This window comes from Haematobia irritans, chromosome 5 (genome assembly GCF_050003625.1).
Source record: "Haematobia irritans isolate KBUSLIRL chromosome 5, ASM5000362v1, whole genome shotgun sequence".
Classification (NCBI taxonomy): Eukaryota; Metazoa; Arthropoda; class Insecta; order Diptera; family Muscidae; genus Haematobia; species Haematobia irritans.
This window is the reverse complement of record NC_134401.1, coordinates 157,003,922-157,026,156: the sequence shown is the minus strand read 5'-3', so window position 1 is coordinate 157,026,156 and position 22,235 is coordinate 157,003,922. Positions and strand designations below refer to the sequence as shown.

At 30.2% G+C, this 22,235-nt stretch overlaps 1 protein-coding gene across 1 annotated transcript in view; it reads left to right on the top strand.

The window, feature by feature from the left end:
* The first annotated feature begins 778 nt into the window (after window positions 1-778).
* Hr51 (photoreceptor-specific nuclear hormone receptor 51) overlaps window positions 779-22,235 on the top strand; it is a 40,286-nt gene continuing 18,829 nt past the window's right edge. The window contains exons 1-3 of the mRNA XM_075311853.1: window positions 779-839; window positions 1,172-1,640; window positions 15,222-15,325. Of these exons, the coding sequence (XP_075167968.1) occupies window positions 779-839; window positions 1,172-1,640; window positions 15,222-15,325 (634 nt within the window). The remainder of the gene's footprint in view (window positions 840-1,171; window positions 1,641-15,221; window positions 15,326-22,235) is intronic.

Here is a 22,235-nt window from a genome sequence, read left to right as displayed (position 1 = left end):
CACCAGAATAAATCCTTGAAAACGGTTTTGATGAAGTCAGTCGAAATATTGGAAATAAAAATTAAATAAAAACTTCAATCCTATGTTTTTTAACCGACCTATAGCCGAAACTATGAAAAGTATTGAATTTTTTTTGCCAAAATTTTATTGCTTTAGATCTCTCTCTTAAAATTTTATTTCTATTAAAAATTTTGTCAAAATTTTATTTCCATAAAAAATTTTGTCAAAATTTTATTTCTATTATAAATTTTGTCAAAATTTTATTTCTATTATAAATTTTGTCAAAATTTTATTTCTATTAAAAATTTTGTCAAAATTTTATTTCTATTAAAAATTTTCTCAAAATTTTATTTCATTATTGTTGTTTTTGATTTCAGCTTTTAAGCTTAAGCTGAAATCAGAAACAACATAATAATAAACCAACAATAACAAAACAAAACGAAACGAAAATTGTATTTATATAGAACATTTTGTCAAAATTTCTATAGAAAAATTTGTAAAAATTTTATTTCTAAGGAAACTTTTCTGTTTAAGTAAATACTATTTCCATTGTGTCGTTTATATATAAAAAATTAAAGATCTCACTATAATTTTATTTTAACAGCTGATGACATAATTGCCTATTTTAGTAATTGTTGTGGTTGCATGGTTGCGTATTTTAGTACTTTTTCTGAATAAATTTTTTAGTGTTCTCTTCTAGTCCTTCACCGCTTTACTATCAATTGCTAATGGACTCATTGATTTATTCTCTATTAATCAAATAATATGTTGAACAAATATGACCTTTAATTTTTATTGTAGTGTACATGTCGTCAGAATAGTGGTGGAAATTATGCTAAGTAGGCCTGCTTATCATTTTGAGCATTAGTTTGGTGTGAAATAAAAATTGGCAGCAGAAGGGCACTAACATTCAGCAGCCAGTAACAGCAACGGCGGCGCCCACAAAATACATTTTACATTTCAGCTAAACAAACAACAACACCACCAACAACAACAATAAAAACGACAGTAATAAAATTCAAATTAACTTAAAAGCCTTAAGACCATTCGTCCGTCTGTCGCTATTTGCAATAGTAACAAATTTCGTTTAACTGTGACTTTCGTTTTGTTGCTTTGGAAGAAAAATTTTGCTACATATTTTCTCTATATGAATGTCCTTTTTCCATTACAGATATGCCACCAAATCCTACCAGATTATGTTGTACACCGCCCCCAAATCGTTTGATGCCTTGGAATCATCATACAGCGGCAGCCGCTGCTGCGGCGGCGGCTGCAGCAGCAGCTGTGTCAAATGCAAACGATTCATCCTCATCCTCAAATGGAGGCGGTATTGCAGTCGGTGGAGGAGTAGCGGGAGGAGGAGGAGGTAATAGAATTCCATCAACGCCAGCAACACCAGGATCTGGTCCAGGACATCATCAGCAACACCAACAACAACAACAGCAAATGCCACCCACATCGTCTGCCGTAACGGCGAATGAAGCAACCTGCCTGACAGTACCTCGCCAGAAAGTTCAAAATCTTGGTCTCATCTGTGTGGTATGCGGCGACACCAGTTCTGGCAAACATTATGGCATTTTAGCCTGTAATGGCTGTTCGGGATTTTTCAAGCGGAGCGTACGTCGTAAACTGATTTACAGGTTGGTACCATGGCCTAAGTCCCCCCACCCACCTCACCTCATATATATATACACGCGAATATGTCTGTAGTCAATTCAAATGCATATGAGGTCCTGTTTGGAAGAAGAAGACGATATTCAATGTACATTGCTCTGGTCCTTTGTGGAATCACTTAAGCAAATTAAATTTCAGTTTTTGGGCTTTTATTTATTTGAAAAATCACTTCTCTGCTTCATCGTTAGATGGTCTGGCGGCAATGCCTTTGGTTTTTTTTTTTGATAAATTTGAAAAGTCAGAAATAATGTGTTAAATGCCTGAAGGATATTCATACTGCTATACTGGTTTTTGTATGAGCAAAGAGAAGTGGTGTGTGTGCGTTTATATTTTTGGTAAACGAATTAATTTTAAGTTTTAAGATTAGGAATTAAAAGCGTATGAATCATGTGACTGAAAGCTTTTTTTTTTTGGTTCGGAATACAAAATATATTTCCAATGGAATTTATTTCGAAGAGTCTTTAGCTGTATATGCAAATGAGAGTAGCTTGAATGAGTAATCCTAATATTTAGGATTTAGCAATGCAAAATTCAAAACAAAAAAAAAAAGAAAAGGATGAACTTAGTCGACAGTCCAATTTACCCATACAAAAATCTGATAAAGACTTTTCGAATAATTTTTATAATTTATTTGAATTCTCCAACTAAAAGTTACGACAATTTTCTATAGAAACAAAATTTTGGCAAAATTTTCTATAGAAATAAAACTTTGACAACATTTTCTACAGAAATGAAGTTTTGACAAAATTTTCTATAGATATAAAATTTAGAAAAAAAATTTCTATAGAAAAGAAATTTTGACAAAATTTCTATAGAAATAAAATTTTGACAAAATTTTCTATAGAAATAAAATGTTGTCAAAATTTTTTATAGAAATTAAATTTTATTGTTGTTTTTCTCAGCTTAAAACCCATTGCGTTGACCAAACTACAAGAGTAGCTTAACCAACAGAGGAAAAGTATGCTAGTCAAATTTATGTGGGCAAATCCCTATAGACTGCAAGATGGTAGGATAGACAGTTGTTTCGGAATTTTGACAAAATTTTCTAGAGAAATAAAAATTTGACAACATTTCTATAGTGTATTTCTATATACATTTTTTTCAAAATTTTATTTCAATAACCTAACCTAACCTAACCTTTGTCTAAATTTTATTTCTATAGAAAATTAAAAAATAAAAATTGTCCAAATCTCATTTCTATAGAATATATATATAAAATTTTTTTTCAAAATTTTATTTTCTATTTCTTTAGAAAATTTTGTCAAAAATTTATTTCTATAGAAAATTTTGTCAAAAATTGATTTCTATAGAAAATTTTGTCAAAAATGTATTTCTATAGAAAATTTTGTCAAATTTTAATTTTTATAGAAAACTTTGTCAAAATTGTGTTTCAATAGAAAATTTTATCCAAATTTTATTTCCATCAAAAATTTTGTCAAACTTTCAATTCCAACGAAAATTTTGTCAAAATTATATTTCTATGGAATTTTTTGTTAAAATTTCATTTCTATAGAAAATTCTGTCAAAATTTTATTTCTATAGAAAATTTTGTCAAAATTTTATTTCTATAGAAAATTTCTATAGAAAATTTCTATAGAAAATGTCTAAATTTTATTTGTATAGAAAATGTTATCAAAATATCTATAATCATTTTTTTCAAAATTTTATTTTCTATTTCTATAGAAAATTTTGTCAAATTTTTATTTCTATAGAAAATGTTGTCAAAAATTTATTTCTATAGGAAATTTTGTCAAATTTTAATTTTTATAGAAAATTTTGTCAAAATTGTGTTTCCATGAAAAATTTTTTCAAACTTTAATTTTAACAGAAAAATTTTTACTTTTACTTTTTTTTAGCAAATTTCTTGTTTCCATTTTCCATTCTATATAAAATTTTGTCAAAATTTTACTTCTATAGACATTTTTTTTCAAAAATGCTTTTCTATGGAAATTTTTTCAAAATTTTATTTCTATGGAAAGTTTTGTCTAAATTTTATTTCTATAGAAAATTTTTTTAAAATTTTATTTCTAAGAAAAAAATTGTCATGATTTTATTTTCATTGAAAATTTTATCAAAATTTTAGTTCTGTAGAAAATTTTGTTAAAATTTCATTTCTATAGAATATTTTTAAAATTTTTTTTCTATACAAAATTTTGTTAAAATATTATTTCTTTGGAAAAATTGGTCAACATTTTATTTCTAAGGGAAATTTGGTCAAAACTATATTTCTAAGGAAAATTTTCATATTTATAGAAAATTTTGTCAAAATTTCATTTCTATAGAAAATTTTATGCAAATATTATTTCCATAAAAAATTTTGTCAAACTTTCAATTCCAACGAAAATTTTGTCAAAATTGCATTTCTATAGAATTTTTTGCTAAAATTTCATTTCTATAAAAAATTTTGTCAAAATTTTATTTCTATAGAAAATTTTTTCAAAATTTTATTTCTAAGAAAAATTTTGGCATGATTTTATTTTCATTGAAAATTTTATCAAAATTTTAGTTCTATAGAAAATTGTGTCATAATTTTATTTCTATAGGATATATTTTCTAAATTTTATTTTTATAGAAAATTTTGTTTAAATTTAATTTCTATAGAAAATTTAGTTTAAATTTGATTTCTAAAGTAAATGTTGTCAAAATTTTATTTCCAGGGAAATTTTTGTCAGAATTTTTTTTTCTATAGAATATTTTTTAAAAATTTTATTTCTATACAAAATTTTGTCAACATTTTATTTCTTTAGAAAAATTGGTCAAAATTTTATTTCTAAGGGAAATTTTGTCAAAATTTTATTTCTAAGTAAAAGTTTAATTTCTATAAAAAATTTTATCAAATTTTTGTTTCCATAAAAAATTTTGTCAAACTTTCAATTCAATCGAAAATTTTGTCAAATTGTATTTCTAAAGAATATTTTGTCAAAATTTTATTTCAATAGAATTTTTTATTAAAATTTCATTTCTATAGAAAATTTTGTCAAAATAAATATTAAAACACATCAATAATCGATTGTTTCTACGACCTCAAGCCGAACAAAATTAATAACCAACAGTTTTATTCCTATAGCCTTTTTTTCAAAAATGCATTTATATGGATTTTTTTTAAATTTTTTTAAAATTTCTATAGAAATTTTTTCAAAATTTTATTTCTATGGAAAATTTTTTCAAAATTTTATTTCTAAGAAAAATTTTGTCATAATTTTATTTTTATAGGATATATTTAAAAAAGATCATTTCTATAAAAAATTTTGTTAAAATTTAATTTCTACAAAAATTTAGTTTATATTTGATTTCAACAGAAAATATTGTCAAAATTTTATTGCCAGGGAAATTTTTGTCATAATTTTATTTCTATAGAATATTTTTTCAAAATTTTATTTCTATACGACATTTTGTCAAAATTTTATTTCTTTAGAAAAATTGGTCAAAATTTTATTTCTATAGAAAATTTTGTCGAAATTTTATTTCTAAGGAAAATTTTCATTTCTATAGAAAATTTTGTCAAAAGTAGAGGATGATGATGAGGAATGTGGTAATTCCGAAACGTGCGTCCATCCAACCATCTTGCAGTCTATAGGGCTTTGCCCAAATAAATTTGACAAATATTCTTTTCCTCTGTTGGTTAAGCTACATTTGTAGTTTAGTCAATGTATGGTTTTAAGCTGCAATAAAAAACAACAACAAAATTTCATTTCTATAGAAAAAATTTTCCAAATTTCATTTCTATAAAAAAGTTTATCAAAATTTTGTTTCCATAAAAAATTTTGTCAAACTTTTAATTCAATCGAAATTATTATCCAAATTTCCATAAAAAAATTTTGTCAAACGTTCAATTCCCTCGAAAATTTTGTCAAAATTGTATTTCTATAGATTTTTTTTTTTAATTTCATGTCTATAGAAAATTTTGTCAAAATTTTATTTCTATAGACTTTTTTTTGTTCAAAAATGCATTTCTATGGAAATTTTTTCAAAATTTTATTTCTATGGAAAATTTTGTCTAAATTTTATTTTTATAGAAAATTTTTTCAAAATTTTATTTCTAAGAAACATTTTGTCATGATTTTATTTTCATTGAAAATTTTATCAACATTTTATTTCTATAGAAAATTTTGTCATAATTTTATTTCTATAGGATAATCTAGTTTAAATTTGATTTCTAAAGAAAATCGTGTCAAAATTTTATTTCCAGGGAAATTTTTGTCAGAATTTTATTTCTATAGAATATTTTTTAAAAATTTTATTTCTATACAAAATTTTGTCAAAATTTTATTTCTTTAGAAAAATTGGTCAAAATTTTATTTCTAAAGGAAATTTGGTCAAAATTGTATTTCTAAAGAAAATTTTCATTTCTATAGAAAATTTTATCAAAATTTTGTTTCCATAAAAAATTTTGTCAAACCTTCAATTCAATCGAAAATTTTGTCAAAATTGTTTTTCTAAAGAACATTTTGCCAAAATTTTATTTTTATAGAATTTTTTGTTAAAATTTCATTTCTATAGAAAATTTTGTCAAAATTTTATTCCTTTAGAAATTTTTTTTTAAAAAATTAATTTCTATGGAAATTTTTGCAAAATTTTATTTCAATGGAAAATTTCGTCTAAATTTTATTTCTATAGAATTTTTTTTTCAAAATTTTCCTTCTAAGAAAAATTTTGTCATGATTTTCATTGAAAATTTTATCAAAATTTTAGTTCTATAGAAAATTTTGTCATAATTTAATTTTTATAGGATATATTTTAAAAAATTTATGTCTATAGAAAATTTTGTTAAAATTTCATTTCTATAGAAAATTTAGTTTAAATTTGATTTCTACAGAAAATGTTGTCAAAATTTTATTTCCAGGGAAATTTTTGTTAGAATTTTATTTCTATAGAATATTTTTTAAAAATTTTATTTCTATAGAAAAATTGGTCAAAATTTTATTTCTAGAGAAAATTTTGTCAAAATTTTATTTCTAAGGGAAATTTTGTCAAAATTTTGTTTCTAAGGAAAATTTTCATTTCTATAGAAAATTTTGTCAAAATATCATTTCTATAGAAAATTTTTCAAAATTTCATTTCTATAAAAATTTTTATCAAAATTTTGTTTCCATAAAAAATTTTGTCAAATTTTTAATTCAATCGAAAATTTGGTCAAAATTTTATTTCAATAGAACATTTTTTCAAAATATTATTTCAACAGGAAATTTTGTCAAAATTTTATTTCAATAGAAAATTTTGTCAAAATTTTATTTCAATAGAACATTTTGCCAAAATTTTATTTCTATAGAAAATTTTTTCACAATTTCATTTCTATAGAAAAATTTATCAAATTTTGTTAAAATTTTATTTCTATAGAACATTTTATCAAAATTTTATTTCTATAGAAAATTTTGTTAAAATTTTCAATAGAACATTTTGCCAACATTTTATTTCTATAGAAAATTTTTTCACAATTTCATTTCTATAGAAAAATTTGTCAAATTTTGTTAAAATTTTATTTCTATAGAACATTTTATCAAAATTTTATTTCTATAGAAAATTTTGTTAAAATTTTATATCTAATTAAAATTTTGTCATGATTTTATGTCTGTAGAAAATTTTATGAAAATTTTATTTCTAAGGGACATTTTGTCATAATTTTATTTCTATTGAAAAAATTTAATTTCTGTCGAAAATTTTGATTGCATCCATTATGCGAGTTTGAAGGAAAGGATATGATTCTGTCAGCTCGCTAGTGTTGCCATTTGGCTGAAAGTGTCTTTCATTATTAACGGGATTCTTTTTTCTTTATTCTGAAATAAATATCCTATCATGAGTCATAAAATGCAAATTTTCTTTTGAATGCCAAAACAAACGTTTTCAGTGGAAATATATCCTTATATTAATTAGGAAAATCATTTTAAAATGTTGACAACTTTTTCTTGGTCTGTGTGTCATCATTGCATCATTTCACGCCTTTCTATTATATTATACCATTTAATCCTTGTTAATTTTTTTACAATTTATATTTACTTTGAAAAAAATTTCATCCCAAAAAAAATCATTTTGTCTGTTAATCTCTGTTTAACTTTTGTTCAACATTACCAAGGGTCATCATATGAACTTCATTTTCATTCAATTTCGCATCCTTTTTAACATAATCATGTAGTCATTTTTTAAATCTTGGTCAGTTGATATGGAAGTAAATTGAGGAAAAACAAACCTTTGGAAAAAAAACAACACTCATATCAACTGCTGGCTTTTTCATTTTTTGAATGGCTTATATGCATCTGTAACCTTTTGTGTGTCGACAATATTGACATAAATTTATTATTTTGTAATGCCCTCTTGGCGTTTTTCTGCAAATCACAAACGTCAAAATGTTTTTATCATTATCCTTTCCCCAGAGACCATGAAGAGCCCCTGACATAAAACTTAAGTGAAATATATTTGGCCAAATGTGACCGCATTAAATTTCGTAAATCACGTTATCCTATATCCCTCTGTAAGTGGTAAGTATGGGCTGTGAATTCTTAGCACGCAACGAACCACAATTCAACCACACTCATTGTAGTGTGTATAGAGAGTAAAGCGTGAGAGAAAGAGAGGGAGATACATACGCCTTACTAGTATATGTGTTTGAGTGGCTGTAGAGTCGAATACCCCCCCAAAAAAACGAAACCAACAAAATCTCACCAAAAACTTTGACACGCACACAAACAATTCACTACGGTGATGATGTGCTCTGCAAATCTTTAGCTGGGTATCAGTAGGCTTTTCCAAAGTCAATTCAAAGGACTATGGCTCGAAAATCTTAGGATGGGTCTATTTTCTGGTCTATTTTTTTATCGTGGGGGGAGTTGGGGTTTGTTAGGTAGGTAAAATTTTATTCACCTCTATACCAAAACAATATTAACAAGGATGCCTTATATACTCCCCCATCTGCCATCTTTTTTTTCATAACCAAAGGAATTTTATTCTCCATCAATATTAATTCCATACCCATAGACCAAAAAACAATCATCATTTCATCCCTTGTTTTCTTTTTTTGTCCTTTGGTTATGATGGGGGATTGTGTGCTTGTTACAGCTCCATCGATTTCTCCATATTCGATGATGGCGGACGACCTCACATGGATGAAGGCAAAACTTTGCCGTTTGGCTTAAGCAGATTTACGATATTAATTTGTATGGAATTGTCTTCGTTCTTCTTCGGTTCCCCTTCCCTGCCATTATCCATAAAGAAATAACGATTTTCCAACAAAAAAAAAAAACTTTTTTCATACGGCACACTGATTGCTTAGCGTTAGAAGTTGGCAAATCGATTTATATCCTTTATTGTTTTCTCAATTGAGATTTTTTTTTCGTGATGACTCTGAAGGCATATTCGTGATTCGTTTGCTTTTCTGGGCTTATAAGTTTTAAGCACTGATTGGGATTTTTTCTTTTTGATTTAATGATTTTATGTTGAAAGCATATGCAATTGATTCAACATCTAAGGATTTGAAATTTAAAACCATAAAATGTGAATAAATTTTGAATATTAAAATAATAATGGATGAGCATTGTATATTTTATTAAGGATTTGATCATACTGTGGTTAAAGATGATCTATTACAGGGATACTAAAATTTAAAATCGAATTTGTACAAAAAAAGTGAAGCATACTTTTTGGCGGAAAAACGATTTTAAATTAAGAGGGGTGGGATAGAAAAACGATTTTTTCCTTTAATCGAATTTAATTCAATTTCCACTAATCGATTTTTTCAAAAAAAGGGACAAAAATGAAAAAAAAAAATTAAAAGGCGAAAGCCGACAAGTTTACAATTTTGAAAATATCGATTTTATATCGATATCGATTTTGAAAATATCGATTTTACGAAATTGACTTTACATTTTTGCTAATAAAATCGTCTAAACGCGAATTTTGACGAAAATAAGCTATAATTCAATTTTCAATGAAGAGGGGTTGGGTATAAAGTCGAAAAGTATTTTATCGCTCAGTCGATTTTTTTTCAAAAAAGTCGAATGCTACATTAATTTTTATTTTTTAAAATTGGTCTAATATTGAAATGGGTCTAATAAAGATAATCGATTTTTGAAAAAAAAAAAAAAATAAATCTTAAAATCGATTCTTTGTCCAAAAACTTCGAAATAAATTTTTTTTGTGAAAGAATCGAAAAGACGTTTTTAATTAAGAGGGGTGGGATAGAAAGACGAACAATTTTTTCCGGTTAATCGAATTGTCCTAAAAAAAAGTGGAGTACGACCTTTTGTGAACTTTAAATTCTAATAAACGATTTTTTCTCCATAAAAAAAAATAAAATTGAAAAGGCAAAAAAGTTGAGTGAAAACTGAAAAATTTAGTTTTGTTGTTTTTTTGCAAATCGAATGAAATGAAAAACGAATTGATGTTTTTTGGCTAATCGATTTTTCTCCAAAAAGCGACAAATGTTACATTAATGATTCTATTTGAAAATCGGGTCTAAAGGGTGATACGGTCAAAATTTGGTCAAGGGAAAACGCGTGTAAATCGGTGAAATCGTTTATTAAAAAAATCAAATTAAATTTCTTTTTCAAGTTCAATTAGTATAAAATTCAGGAAAAATATTCTGTTAGGCTTTCGCTTTTCCAAATCCGAATTGCCGGGCCTCACGCTTGACACCTGCCATCAGATTTTGTACAGCCACCTTGTCCACCTTCTTCGCCGCAGAAAGCCAGTTTGCCTTGAACTGCTGCTCGTCCTTAGCAGTTTTTTTTGGTCTTCTTTAGGTTACGCTTGACAATAGCCCAGTATTTCTCAATTGGGCGGAGCTCTGGCGTGTTGGGAGGGTTCTTGTCCTTGGGAACCACCTGCACGTTGTTGGCGGCGTACCACTCCATGGCCTTTTTACCGTAATGGCAAGATGCCAAATCCGGCCAAAACAGTACGGAACAACCGTGTTTCTTCAGGAAAGGCAGCAGACGTTTATTCAAACACTCTTTCACGTAAATTTCTTGGTTGACAGTCCCGGAAGCTATGAAAATGCTGCTTTTCAAGCCACAGGTTCAGATGGCTTGCCAAACCAGATATTTCTTTGCGAACTTTGACAGTTTTATGTGCTTGAAAATATCGGCTACCTTTCCCCTTCCTTTTGCCATATAAAACTCCTGTCCCGGAAGTTGCTTGTAGTCGGCTTTGACGTAGGTTTCGTCGTCCATTACCACGCAGTCAAACTTCGTCAGCATCTTCGTGTACAGCCTCCGGGATCGCGCTTTGGCTGTCGTATTTTGTTTATCGTCGCGATTTGGAGTCACTACCTTCTTGTAAGTCGATAGTCCGGCTCGTTTTTTGGCTCGATGCACGGTTGTAGACGATACACCCAGCTTATTTGCGGCATCTCGGAGAGAGAGGTGAGGGTTTCGCTTGAAACTACCGGCAACTCTCTTTGTCGTTTCAGCGGCTTCCGGTTTTCGATTTCCCCCCGATCCAGACTTCCTAGCTGTCGACAAACGTTCCCCAAACACTTTAATTGCATTTGTTGATTTGGCAACTTTTAGCGATTTTGCCAGCTTTTTTGTGAGTAGCTCAGATTTTCGCGATGCGCGAGCAAAATTTTGATACGCTGCTCTTCTTGCTTGGACGGCATTTTGACAACTGAAGAGTGAATTCCAAAATCAAAATAGGAGCAACATTCTACACACATACACCTTCAAAATGAGGGGTGTTCAGGTTTTTTAAATGCAAAATTGAAAGAAATACGTCAAGTTTATATTGACCAAATTTTGACCGTATCACCCTTTAATATTGAAAATCGATTTTTTATTCAAAAAGGTCGAAAAAAAACTTTTTGGCGAAAAAATCTAAAAGCCGATTTTAAATTAAGAGGGATAGAAAAAACAAAGTCGAATTCGATATTTTTTAAGCTTCAAATTCGGCTAATCGACTCTTTTTTTTAAAGGAAAAAATTGAAAACGCCAAAAATCATGTTTATCATAAAGGTGAAAGTACGTAATCTGAAAAAATCGAATTTTGATTTTTTGAAAATCGTCTAAAATCGATTTTTAACGAAAAAGTCAATTTTCAATTAAGAGGGGTGGGTAGAATTGTTTTCCTTTAATCGAATGTCAATGTCGAATGTGGAGCCACCGTAGTGCAATGGTTAGCATGCCCGCCTTGCATACACAAGGTCGTGGGTTCGATTCCTGCTTCGACCGAACACCAAAAAGTTTTTCAGCGGTGGATTATCCCACCTCAGTAATGCTGGTGACCTTTCTGAGGGTTTCAAAGCTTCTCTAAGTGGTTTAACTGCAATGTGGAACGCCGTTCGTACTCGGCTATAAAAAGGAGGTCCCTTGTCATTGAGCTTAACATGGCATCGGGCAGCACTCAGTGATAAGAGAGAAGTTCACCAATGTGGTACCACAATGGACTGAATAGTCTAAGTGAGCCTGATACATCGGGCTGCCACCTAACCTAACCTAACCTAATGTCGAATGCTACATTGATTTTTCATTTTTTTTTTTTAAATCGGGTCTAATATTGAAAATCGAATTTTTCTCAAAAAAGTCGAAATAAACTTTTTGGCGTAAAATCAAAATTTTGATTTGAAATTAGAGGGGTGGGATGAGAAAGTAGAAACATTTTTTTCGGCTAATGGAATTTTTCTTTTATGTAAACTTTCGACTTTTTGTAAACTTCAAATTCGACTGATTAGTCTCAAAAAAAAAAAAAAAAAAAAATGGAAAAAATCAAAATAAATCTTATTTGGGAAAAATTGAAAAAGCAAAAAACAAATTTTAAAAAATCGACTTCTGGTAATCTAAAAAATCAGATCGTCTAATTCCACTTTTTGCAATCTTTAAATTCTTTTAATCGACTTTACAAAAATCGAGTCAAAAATCGAAATATCTACTTTCCATATTTGAAAAAATTGTAAAGGTGAAAAGTTTTGAGAAAATTTAAAGTCGATTGATCGACTTTTGATTTTTCTTTATGAAACTCGGGTCAAAATTCGTGAAATCAATTTTCCCCATTTGAAAGAAACTTTAAAGGCGAAAGTCGACCTTTTAAGTTTTGAAAAAGTCGACTTTACGTTATTTTATAAATTGGCTTTTAATTTTTTTTTTACAAACCGAGTTTTATCGATTTTTTTCATATTGGCCAAAATCAGCTATTGATAAAAATAAAAAATTGAAAAACAACATTTAACGAAAAGTGGGTTTTTCCCCAAAAAACTCGAATTTGCCCTTTTGCAACCTTCACATTCGACTGAATGAATTTTGAATTCTCTTTTTGAAAATCGAGTCAAGTGGTCTAATCGATTTTTGATATTGGTTAAATTTGTCTATTGATAAAAATAAAAATCGATAAATGAAATTTAATGGAAAAATCGAAAAATCGAATAAAGAGGGGAGGTTGGTAGAAAGTTCCTTGTAATAATGGAATTTTTCTCGAATTCGAATTTTTGTAATCTTCAAATTGGATTAAATGCACCCAGAGAAGGAATATGATCACCTCAAACATATTTCGAGAGCACCATGTTACTTTTTCACGGCGATCATGTAGCATTTTTGCCGCAAAAATATTCTTTTCTCGTCAAACATAACATGCTTTCCAAAATCATATACATAATTTGCGAGAAAATAACATGGTGTCGACAAACATGTCACATGTTTTCCGTGAAAAAGTAACATTTTGCTCTGGAAACATGGTTGGGGTGATCATATTCCTTCTCTGTGTGTGAGTTTAAATTTTTGTTTTGAAAATCATGTCATCTTGAAATATCGAAAATGAATAATCGGGTCCCAAAGATCAAGCCAACAAAGATCTAGCTATTCGAAAAAAATCGATATTTTTACTTTTCAATTTTTTATTTGGAAATTAGGTAAAGTCGTCTATGGACTTTTGTGACTATTAAAGCGTCGAATTTAAATTTTTTTTCTCCGACTTCGAGCTCTGAAGCCTCCGATATACTTTCAATACTGCCAAAAAATCCGACTAGAATTTATTCAATTATATTCCCTCAGATTGTTTTTGCAGGCGTCTAGGTTCGGATTTTAGAAAAATGGCAAAGAAAAATATTTTTGAAACAATAATAATAAAAAAAAATAAAAATTTCTTTTTTTCTTTTTTGGTGTTTAATTCGATCTTTTTCTTTCAATAAATGTCAATAGTTTATTTTTCATCCATCATTTATTTTTATTTTTCATCCATCATTCCTAATATTTCGCAATTTTCACTGAATTGCTTCTTCAGAGGGGATTTGATATATGAGACAATGATCACAAAACAATACTTATTATAATGGAGCATCACTGCTCTCGTCTACTTTATTTAAAAATTTCTTTATTTTAAAGAAATTTATTATTAATATTGTGTAAATGGTAGTATCTTAAAACTTAGTTTGATAATCATTCATATTAGGTTAATATTTTTTCTAGTGTATCTAATATAAATTAACGGACCCATTTCATATTCGATTTTTAAAGAAGAAAATCAAAGTCTTTGGTTCGGAATCAATATCAATATCTTTAATTGAAGGCAATATTTTGTGGATCTCATTCCACTTTTTTAGTGTCCATAACCATTCCATGTCTGTTAATAACATATTTAGGATTATCCTTTTTCTATTCATAAGCATATGACATGATAAGCAACGAATTATTATAATTTCAGTGTTTCGATTAAATCTACACCCGATGTATATCTATGTGCTTGTCCCATAAAAGATAGTCACGAAAGGTTTTTCTTCTCTCAAATTCAATTGAATCAAAATTCTCGACACATGTCACATACAAAGAGCATAACAGCCTCATACCTCATACACTCATTGATGATTCAGTTGATGACTCTATTTGGGTGCATAGTGGCATATCGCCAAGTAATCAAACAAAAGGTTAACAGGGCCTTAATGAAATAATCTCTGTGTTAAGCTTAATTTCATTATCTTCAACAGTATGAGAACGTCGAATAAAATACTAACACATGCAAAGGCTGGTAGAATCTCTCAAGATGAGAAAATGAAAAAAAAATCTCCAAATATACACAAAATTTCAACCAGTTGGCTTTGGAATATGGTTCACAATGTTCATTGTTTAGGACTTTAGATATAAAATAGCCTTAGAAATATGGCAAGCAGAAATGGTTGGTTTGGTCACAACTCGAGTTGAGTATAACATTCATTGGCATAACTGTATAAAAGAGTATGGGAGTGTGTATGGAAGGGAGAGCGAGAGCAACACTATTCATGTGATGAGTTTTAATTTTTGTTCAAGTGGATTTTTCGTTAGATCTATTGTCTCTTTTGTCCTTTTGTTTGCAAGATAATTTCTAAGTGGCAAAAAAAAAAATGAGAAAGGCACCATGCATTTGCTTAACAATACCATGGCATATAGAGTATTCAATTCAATTCTAAAGGACTTTCAATAAAAATCAACAAATGTTGCAATTTTTTTGATTTGAACCAAATCATCATCATGGAATAATTGAATTTTGGTCCTTAAATCAAAATGCTTGGGAATTGCTAGCTATGTATGTCTGACTTTTCTTGGCCCCTTTGGCAAGTGATAATAATTGATTTGGAAATTTTTATTCTTTGATTACAGATGTCAAGCTGGTACAGGTCGTTGTATTGTTGACAAGGCCCATCGCAATCAATGTCAGGCGTGTCGTCTCAAAAAGTGCCTTCAAATGGGAATGAATAAAGATGGTAAGTTTATATATGGAGAAAGGTTATAATGTTCAGTGGAACCTCTCAAAATTGGACACTTTGAAAACGATACACTAAAGTGGACAACTTTCGTACTATATTAACACATTGAAATAAAAACCCCAAAACTGGATACCTCCCAAATGTGGACAAAAATTAGGTGACCGCACCCAAAGAAAAAATACTTTCCTAAGGAACGAAGTTTTAGACAAACGAAATTTCCCTTTGACATAAAGTATTTTCATTCAGAGCAAATAAACCCGAATTCGTGACAAACGTTGTAACAATGGTCTCTAATCTGTTTTATTTGCTTCTAAAGAAAATTGTTTAACGTCAAAAGAAATTTGCGTTTGCCTAAAATTTCGTTCCTCAGAAAAGAAAATTCTTCTTTCAATACCATTTTAGTTGGACCTAAATATAGACTGTGAGAGGGAAAATTAAACAATTTTAAATATTTGCCACTTCCACACCTCATCATCAACATAAACATCACCAGCTAAATCAGCAAGGTCAATGAAGTGGAAAATGATGAGCGTTATGAATGTTAATGATGGTCTAACAACACCAACAACAACTACAACAATTAAGGCTAGACAAAAGCCTAGTCTCGTTTTATATTCCGTTATGGTGTGGGAGTGCTATATGGGGAGCCATGAGTATGGAGCTTTTCTCTTTGTTTTTCTTGTTTACCTCTAATTGCTGTAATTGCCACCGTCAAAAATAAAGGGCACGTGCCTTTGCTTTGGCTGCTGTCCTTTCAAATTCAAATTGAGTGTCTCTTAAATACGATTCATTGTTGCGTGTAAATTGTGTGAAACTGCTGTTACCACTGATGGTCACAACATCGTTGTGTATTTGTGTGTGTGCGTGTAATGATACCTCATTTATGTAAGAGATAGTAACCCCCTTTTTTGTGAGAAATGCATGCAATTGCACAGTGGTAATACCAAGAAATAAAATTCAATTTATGGCAATCGTAGCAAATATCGATGTCTACATTCCAAAGTACGCTAGGTCTAAAAAGTGAATTTTACAGGAAACAAGAAACAAGTCTTGCTTTTTTTTGAAATTTCTCAAAACCCTTATTTTCGGTCTCAAAATCATATTTTTTATATATTTTTTTTAGTATGTACGAACTCAAAATAGTGATAATAGAACAGGACTAAAAATGACTTAGACCACTTTAGACCGAACAAAGCTTTTTGCCCTTTTTGGATTGGACACAGGCTAAGTACAATATTAACCATAACTTTTGATAGAAATGTCCAATAAATTCGAACTTTTGACAGGATGCAATTCACATCATTCCGAATAGAAAACAGCGTACTCTGGAATGAGGGCATGGATATAGTCTGTAATATTTTTTATTTATTTTTAAAGAAAAAAAACAGAAACAGGAATACTTGAAAGCCACAAGAGATATTGTCTCAATGTTATAATGAGCATTATAGTCATGTTAGCCAACAAAAAATGTAGAAGCACACCATCATGCAGGTAAAATGAGAATGAATTTCTCCACAAGAGAGTAAGATTGAGATGCTCTATATTATCATTGTGTTATTGTGGGATTGGGAGTTTTTTGAGTTTGACTTTTTTAAGCTGGAGACAAACAAAGTTCGTTTCTCATTTGCTTTTCGTTGAAAGGAAGTGTATTTGGAAGAAAAGTATATTTTTTTGTGATAAACGTTTATTCTTTTCCAGGATGTAAAAACAATTTCATAAAGACTAACTCAAAAAATTTTTTTTCTGGCTAATTGCATTTTCCCTCACATCTTTCCCACTTCCACGAAGTTTTTTAGTTCTTAGCACCTTTTTCTGTAACACAAACAATGTAGAAGAAATTATACGATTTTATAAATTTTTAATTTTTTTTTTACCTTTCGCCTGGACGGAGAATCGAACCGCGGACCATGCAATTTGTAAGCCAACACACTATCCACTGAGCCATGTAGCCGTTATTGTCATCAATAGACAATTACCCATATAACTAAGTTATATTTATATAGCATAGCTTTCGGCGCCCACGAGCCGATTAAACAAAGTTTATTTAACAGAAAAATACATTTAGTTGGGCACCGTGGAGCAGTCGTTGCTACGTCTGACTTGCATGCCAAGGGTCGTGGGTTCGATCCCTGCTTCGACCAAAGTTTTTTTTTTTACATATATTCCAGATATGATCGGAAGATTCCGAAAAAAATTTTCAACAAAAGAAAAACGTTTTCGGTACACGTTTTCCAAACGTTTTTTTCTTTGCGTGTACATAAGTGAGGAACGGGGAGTATTTCACTTGTTAGGAGTATATTTTATGGAAGCCCAAAATAGGTGACGTCTGACGACTCGACAAATCATAATTTAAAAAAATGTTCCCTAATTATTAAATATTCAAATTTGTTGTAGTTGTTGTGTTAAGTGCGTTTTGTTGGACTGGGACTTTTTTGTGTTTGAATTTTGTTATGTTGGCATATTGGAAAACAATTTGAGAGTAATTGGGAGGGTATTGTAATAGCAAGAGAGTGAGTTAAAGCCATGACAATGGAAACATTGCATAGGTGAACGTTTGAATAGTTCAAATCATAATTAGAAGAATGTTTCCTACTTATGAAATATGCAAATAACAAAAAATATATATGCCTTCGTTGTAGTTGTGTTAGTTTGTGTGACTTTTGTTTGACTGGGAGTTTTTTGTGTTTGACTTTTGTTAAGTTGGCAATGTTTTCCAATATGCCAACTTGGCATATTGCAAAACAGTTTGAGAGTCATTGGGAGGGAATTGCAATAGCGAGAGAGTGAGTTAAAGCAATGACAATGGAAACATTGCATAAGTGAACGATTGAATAGTTATGATAGGGATGGGAAGTGTTGGTTCAATGTCTTATTGTATAAACACAATCATAGCGATAGGCTAACATTTGTTTAGAAGTAGTTTTTTTTTGAAGCCCAAAATAGGTAACGGAATACAGTGACGGCTGAGGGAATGTTACCAAATTAACCCTAGTTAAAAACTACCATAGAAATAGGCGAACATTTTATTACGTGTATGGTAAGCCCAAAATACGCGAAAAAGTCATAATTAGAAAATTTTCCCTAATTATGACTTAATTTTTTTTTTTTTAATTTGGATTAAGTACAGCCCAGAAATATTCAATTAAAAAATGGACATTTGTTATAATTGATACGGTAGTTTAAGTGCTTGCTGTTTGACTGGTTTTGTTATGCTGACATAGGGAAAAACAGTTTGAGAGTCATTTCGAGAGATATTTAACTCTAGCATTGCATATTGAGTAAGTAAATGGATGGGAAGTGTGATATGTGCATTAAATGTTTTATTGTGTAAACACAACCATAGCGATAGCCGGTGAGCGAACATTTGTTCAAGGTGGGTATTAAGTTCGAGTTTAGCCGCTGAAATCGAAAATAAATCTGTAAAAGCAGAATAAAATTATAACTTTTTTTTGGCAAATTTTATTATAACTTGATGGGGAATGATGATGAAAGTAGCAATTGAGAAAGTTTATTTGGTTTAAAATAAATTATTAATGAAAAGTAACCGTGAAAAATGGCAATTTTAGCGCGATAAGGTGGGTATTAGGTTCGAGCTTAAGGTGGGTACTATGTTCGGTTTTCGAGTTAAAACCACTTTATTTTCGCGATTACTTTTATTTAAATAATCAAAATTATAATTGACAACAAACTTATTCCTGTAACGTCTAGAGGAACAAGAAACTGCGCATCAATTGAGTCAATTTATCTGCTTTGTATTGAGCTGTTTTAATAAAGTAACCACGAAAATTTCAACGCGAAGAGCGAACATAGTACTTACCTTTAGCCGCTAAAATCGTCATTTTTTCACGATTACTTTTCTTTAATAATCCATTTTAAGGAATACCAACTTTGTGAGAAATTGCTTTGGGCTATTCCCCATCAAGTTATAATAAAATTTGCTGATTTACTGATTTGGTTTTCACTTTAGCGATTTTAGCGGCTAAACTCGAACTTAATACCCACATATAATTCGAACTTAATGCTGGCCTTAACGAGTATTTTTTATGGGAAGCTCAAAATAGGTGACGGGATACAGTGACAATTGGCGGAGTGTCGCCAAATTAAATGTGTAAATGCAACTAGCGATAAGTGATCACTTTTTACGTATTTTTTATGGAAAGCTTAAAATACGCAACAAAATTAGAAAAAATTGTTTCCCTAATTATGATTCAACTTAAGTACAGCCCATAAATTAAAACAAAAGCGAGCCTTTATTGCAATTGTTGCGTTAGTTTGAGTGACTGTTTGTTGACTTTTGTTATAGGTAATAGTTTGGAAGTCATTGGGAGAGTAATGATAGCAAGAATTATCTCTCTAGCATTGAAATATTGAATATATATCGGGGATAGGATGTGTGGTTTAAATATTTTACTGTTTAAACACAACCATAGCGACAGGCGTTGGGCGAACATTTGTATATATTTATGGGAAGCCCGAAATAGGTAGCAGAATGCATTGCTAGCGGCAAGCGGCGGCGATAGGCGAACACTTTTTAAGGTGTATGGAAAGCCAAAAATACGCGATATAATCATAATTGGAAAAATTTGTCTAATTGTGATTTAAGTGCAGCCTAAAAGAAGAATGTGTGCCTTTGTTGTTATTGTTGCGTTAGTTTGATTAGCTGTTTTTTGACTTTTGTTATAGGTAATAGTTTGGAAGTCATTGGGAGAGAAATGATAGCAAGAGTTATCTCTCTAGCATTGCATATTGGATAAGTAAAATATTGAATATATATCGGGGATAGAATGTGTGGATTAAATATATTACTGCTTAAACACAACCATAGCGACAGGCGTTTTTCGCCCCGCTAGCGGCGGCGATAGGCGAACACTTTTTAAGGTGTATGGAAAGCCAAAAATACGCGATATAATCATAATTGGAAAAATTTGCCTAATTGTGATTAAAGTGCAGCCTAAAAGAAGAATGTGTGCCTTTGTTGTTATTGTTGCGTTAGTTTGATTAGCTGTTTTTTGACTTTTGTTATGCTGACATAGATAAAAACAGTTTCAGAGTCATTGGGATAGTTGATAATCATTGTTTACGTGTATTTCTTTTGGGAAACCCAAAATGCGTGTTGGTTAGTATCGAATTAAGTGTGTAAATAAAATCATAACGATAGGCGAATACTTTCATCCCAAATAACGTTATGGAATACCGGTCAAAACATACAAATGCAAATTTTTTCTTGTCCCTTGTAATTCGTAGTAATTTACAGTGATATTTAATATTTAAATATGGCATAGTTTCAAAGTTTAAGACAAATTGTGTCGTTGTGAAAATTTCAGTTTTGCCTATCGATAAATGCACCATGATTTTAATCGTTCCCATACCACTGTGCTTGACAAGGATTGCCGATATTGATGTTCATTTTCCCTTTGAATAAATATTTGAATATTGTGGTTATGCTTTTTTGCTGCTGCTGCTTCTGCTGTTGTTGTATTCTATATTTACCTTTGCGGTTGTGTGATTTAGTCCTTTATGATATTTTATTTGTTTTTTTTTTTTTTTTGCGGGGTATCCTTAAATGCTGTTGTGCGTGAACGCATGAGTGTGTCTTCTTCGAAGGATAACAACAAAAAATTCATTGATGTTTTTTGGTTGGCTGACTTTCATGTTTATTTTTAAAAGATTTTTCTCTCCTTTTGTTCATTCATTTGGAAACATTGAAAACGACCAACAAAAGCCGTAGCTTCAACGTCAGTGGGGGTGTAGTGGGAGCATCATCATAAGAATGGATGCTTGAATGATGAATTCCTTTTTTGATGTTGGTTGGTTGGTTGATCGGTGGCTGACTGTCTTGCATACGATGGCTCAGCATGCAAATTATTTAACCAAAGGATAATATCCTTTTTTTGTCTTTCAATCGTGTGCGGTCGTTTGGGTTTGATAGATTTTTCTGTTTTTTTTTGTTGTTGGTTGAGACATTGATGATGTTCAATCAACCTACGTACAAAAGTATGACATGTTTACTTTTCCAATATGGATTTAAGTTTGGTTATACAGTCCTGATGGTTGGATGTTGGGTGTGTGTTTTTTTTTGTCTTGGGAAAAGATTTTTTCTTTATTGTTTTTGATTTTCCATCAAAATTTTTTATTTAAACAGAATGCATATGTTTGTTAGCCCACCAGTCACCCATCATGTTATCCTTTCAATTTTCCCATTTATTTTTATCTATCATAGTGGGGGGGAGTGAGTAAATTTTGTGGTTTTTGTTTAAACAGATTTTTCGCTACAATGATTTGCGGGGAGACGCATTTCAAGTTATGTTCAATGATGTAAGGACTATTTCGTCATTGCTCACTGTTTAGTGATTTTTTTCTTAGTGATTTGTGTCTTGAAAAAAATATATTTTTATACCCTCCACCATAGGATGGGGGGATATTAACTTTGTCATTCCGTTTGTAACACATCGAAATATTGCTCTAAGACCCCATAAAGTATATATATATTCTGGGTCGTGGTGAAATTCTGAGTCGATCTGGGCATGTCCGTCCGTACGTCCGTCTGTTGAAATCACGCTAACTTCCGAACGAAAGAAGCTATCGACTTGAAACTTGGCACAAGTAGTTGTTATTGATGTAGGTCGGATGGTATTGCAAATGGGCCATATCGGTCCACTTTTACATATAGCCCCCATATAAACGGACCCCCAAATTTGACTTGCGAGGCCTCTAAGAGAAGCAATTTTCATCCGATCCGGCTGAAATTTGGTACATGGTGTTAGTATATGGTCTCTAACAACCATGCAAAAATTGGTTCACATCGGTCCATAATTATATATAGCCCCCATATAAACCGATCCCCCGATTTGGCTTGCGGAGCCTCTAAGAGAAGCAAATTTCATCCGATCCGGCTGAAATTTGGTAC